Source organism: Pocillopora verrucosa, chromosome 12, assembly GCF_036669915.1.
Source record: "Pocillopora verrucosa isolate sample1 chromosome 12, ASM3666991v2, whole genome shotgun sequence".
Taxonomy (NCBI): Eukaryota; Metazoa; Cnidaria; class Anthozoa; order Scleractinia; family Pocilloporidae; genus Pocillopora; species Pocillopora verrucosa.
Window position 1 is genome coordinate 19709502 of NC_089323.1, and position 2903 is coordinate 19712404.

The 2903-nt window shown below is 38.3% G+C and overlaps 1 protein-coding gene across 1 annotated transcript; it reads left to right on the forward strand.

Moving 5' to 3' along the window:
- Positions 1 to 626: 626 nt before the first annotated feature.
- Positions 627 to 2250, forward strand: LOC131791558 (beta-1 adrenergic receptor-like). The gene has a single exon (XM_059108908.2). It carries the CDS (start codon positions 793 to 795, stop codon positions 1891 to 1893), a length of 1101 nt encoding a protein of 366 aa, XP_058964891.1. The 5' UTR covers positions 627 to 792; the 3' UTR covers positions 1894 to 2250.
- The last annotated feature ends 653 nt before the right edge of the window (positions 2251 to 2903 follow it).

Consider the following 2903-nt stretch of genomic DNA (forward strand, 5'->3'; position numbering starts at 1 on the left):
GTCGTTGAAGGATTTCTTTTGAAGCAGTGTAATATTTCATATCAAAAAGACAACTTCAATCCGATTCCCTGCCTTATATCATAACAATTGCTATTTAACTCCTCGAAAAAAACTTTTTCAAATAATGATTTTATTTTCCTTTTTTTTATTTCAATTAATTATGCATGTTGTTCAGTTAAATAAAAACTAGAGGTAAATATTACTTTCCGTACCATGGTTATATTAGCCCTTTCAATGGATAGTAGGAAATTCATAAACTTTCTTTCTTTTCAAGCGATCCATTGAGGGCATCATGTAATAACGCAATTATAAACGAGTACTAGTAAAAAATCTAGCTTATGATTCAAGAAACACAAGTGAACTGTCAATGAAGACGTTATTAACTTTGTTATGGGTCTTTTTTGTGGAGATGCATTCATGTTGATCTAATGAAAAATAAACATTGTCGCACACACACAGCCCACAGAAGCGACAGGTGCGTTTGATATCCGAATACGCTCCTATAAATCATTCTGACTTAAACGATTCAGCATTACATTGCGTAGTTAGATAATTCACGCATATTTATTCAAGTTTTCAAGTGAACAGTCAAAATTGGAACATTTGATGGTTTGATGCGTAAAAAGTTGTTGATTCCAAGTTAAAGACCCACTCAATTTCGCTTCCGCGCACAGTTTCACATTATTTATTTTTCTGCTGTTTGATTATTGGTCAATGCACAGCGTCGCCGGAGAACGACATCACTCTACCGATTGAGGTGATCTGTTCCTTTGCTACACTTGTCGGAGTGAAATGCCATCGTTAAGTTCTTCAACAACCACTGAAGATATGGACGTTATTAACTGCAGTTTTCAGGTCTTGATACGGTTCCCACACACCATGTCTGCACGCCTCACAGCCATCGTTACTTGTATTATTAGCTCACTGGGCTTGATGGCTGCTGTGTCATGCAATACGTTATTTATCGTAGCCTTTGCGCGGACGCGAGAACTTCGTACGTATGCGAATCTATTCCTTGTCAGCCTATCATGTACTGACTTACTTGTAGGCTCCATTGTCGAACCACTGTATATAACGCGGCAAACTCTGGCGCTATCAGGAATAGATGACTGTGGTGTTTGGATCGCTTACTTGACAATGGCACTGTTCTGTACGGGTGCATCTTTTCTGAACCTCACTTTAATAAGCTGTGAGAGATATGTCGCAATATTTTCCCCACTAAACTACATGCGACTGGTGACAAAATCTCGCGTTTTGAGCATAATTGGTGGAGTGTGGCTAGCGTGGGTAACACTGACCTGTGTGCGTTTTGCTGGAATACCAAACCGTATTGTATACCTGATTTGTTTCGCTGTCATTGGCTCATGCTATGCTATTACGGCTTTTGTCTACTTCTTTATTTTCCGAGAGGCCAGAAGACATCATCGAAGGATCGTTAGCGAACAACAAAACTATGATCCTCTCGCTCCGAGTGTAGCGCGCGAAACTAAACTTGCCAAAACGATGGCGTATATATTTGGTGCGTTGTTGGTTTGTTACCTACCCGGGATGACAATTTTACTTATCCGCACAATTAAAGGCGACTCGCCTCAATTATTGTACAATTACTACCCATGGGCAGAAAACTTGATTTTTTTGAACAGTGCTCTGAACCCAATGATTTACTGCTGGCGCAATCGTGAAATACGCCGGGCAGTTTTTCGGGTTATCAATCCAGTGTTAAGTCAGATGTTCAATCGCCATATCGCCTCCTCGATAAAGGTGGGGTATGTTAACGAAGCTGGATCTAGGACTCCGAAAACTGAATACGGAACCTGTGTTTCTGGCAGAAGAGTTCAAACATCTCCCATAACAAGAGACGTCGAGATACAATCAGTTTGCTCAAGGGAGTAACAAGTGGAACAATTCTCAATAACCAGCGTGTGGCAATAACTTTTTTTTTCCTGCTAAGGGAAGATTCTTATCACATCAAGTGCTAATGACTCGAATTCATTGACATCTCTTCGTAACTTCAAGACTCAACGAAGGCGCTTTATCACAAAAGAGACAACTTATCTTTTAATATTTCTACAATTGTGTAAGTGTTCAATATTTTTACTATCTCTTTGATCCTTCTAAGGTGAAAACGCGGCTTTTATTGACACTCTTTTATGCAAAACAGAATCGTTTTTTTTTTGGACGAAATGACCAACGGAAAGATATACTTCAGTGGATAAAGAATCGTAAAAGTTTCTTTTTAATATCCTTACGGTAACGCATTATTTCACTTTTGCCTCAAGCAATGTAGATTATATGTTGTAAAAAAATAACCGAATTATGTACATCTTGTCGTTATTTTTTTTCTTAATCTCTATGCGGCGATGGTTGCAGGCAGCCCAGCCCATCTAAACTATTAACCGTTGAATTCAATATGTATGTTAATAGGGTGATCCACTGTGTGTACATATAGAACTGACGAGGACACAATGTTTACTCAGACTAAGCTAAAAAATAATATTAGTTTGTTCGAAACACATAAAGGTTCTGCTTTGTGGTAATTAGCAAATGTTTTGAAAGGTCAGGCTCGCGAATTGCAGCACGTACCCAGAATCCCTTCATTTTCCCTCTGGACTTCTCGCAAAGAGTTACTTTTTTTATACAGAAAAACTGACGCTCGATCTACGGAGATCTGTTGATAGCGTTTCTCTATGGCATTCAAAAGTTTAATCGTATTCATTAAGACTTATACATTTCCCTTACATCAGTCATACGCACAATTCATCTATTCCAATTGTGCATCACATTCACACTATATCGACAATATAAGGAAAATAATGGATTTTATTTTAGATTTACGATGAAAATGATTTAAGTGACTAGTCTTTTCCGCTCAGAGCTGAAAGATTTAATCTTATTGCCCATAC

Excerpts from the sequence above, each read along its gene's own strand:
- LOC131791558 (XM_059108908.2), top strand. The coding sequence starts at position 793 with ATGCCATCGTTAAGTTCTTCAACAACCACTGAAGATATGGACGTTATT.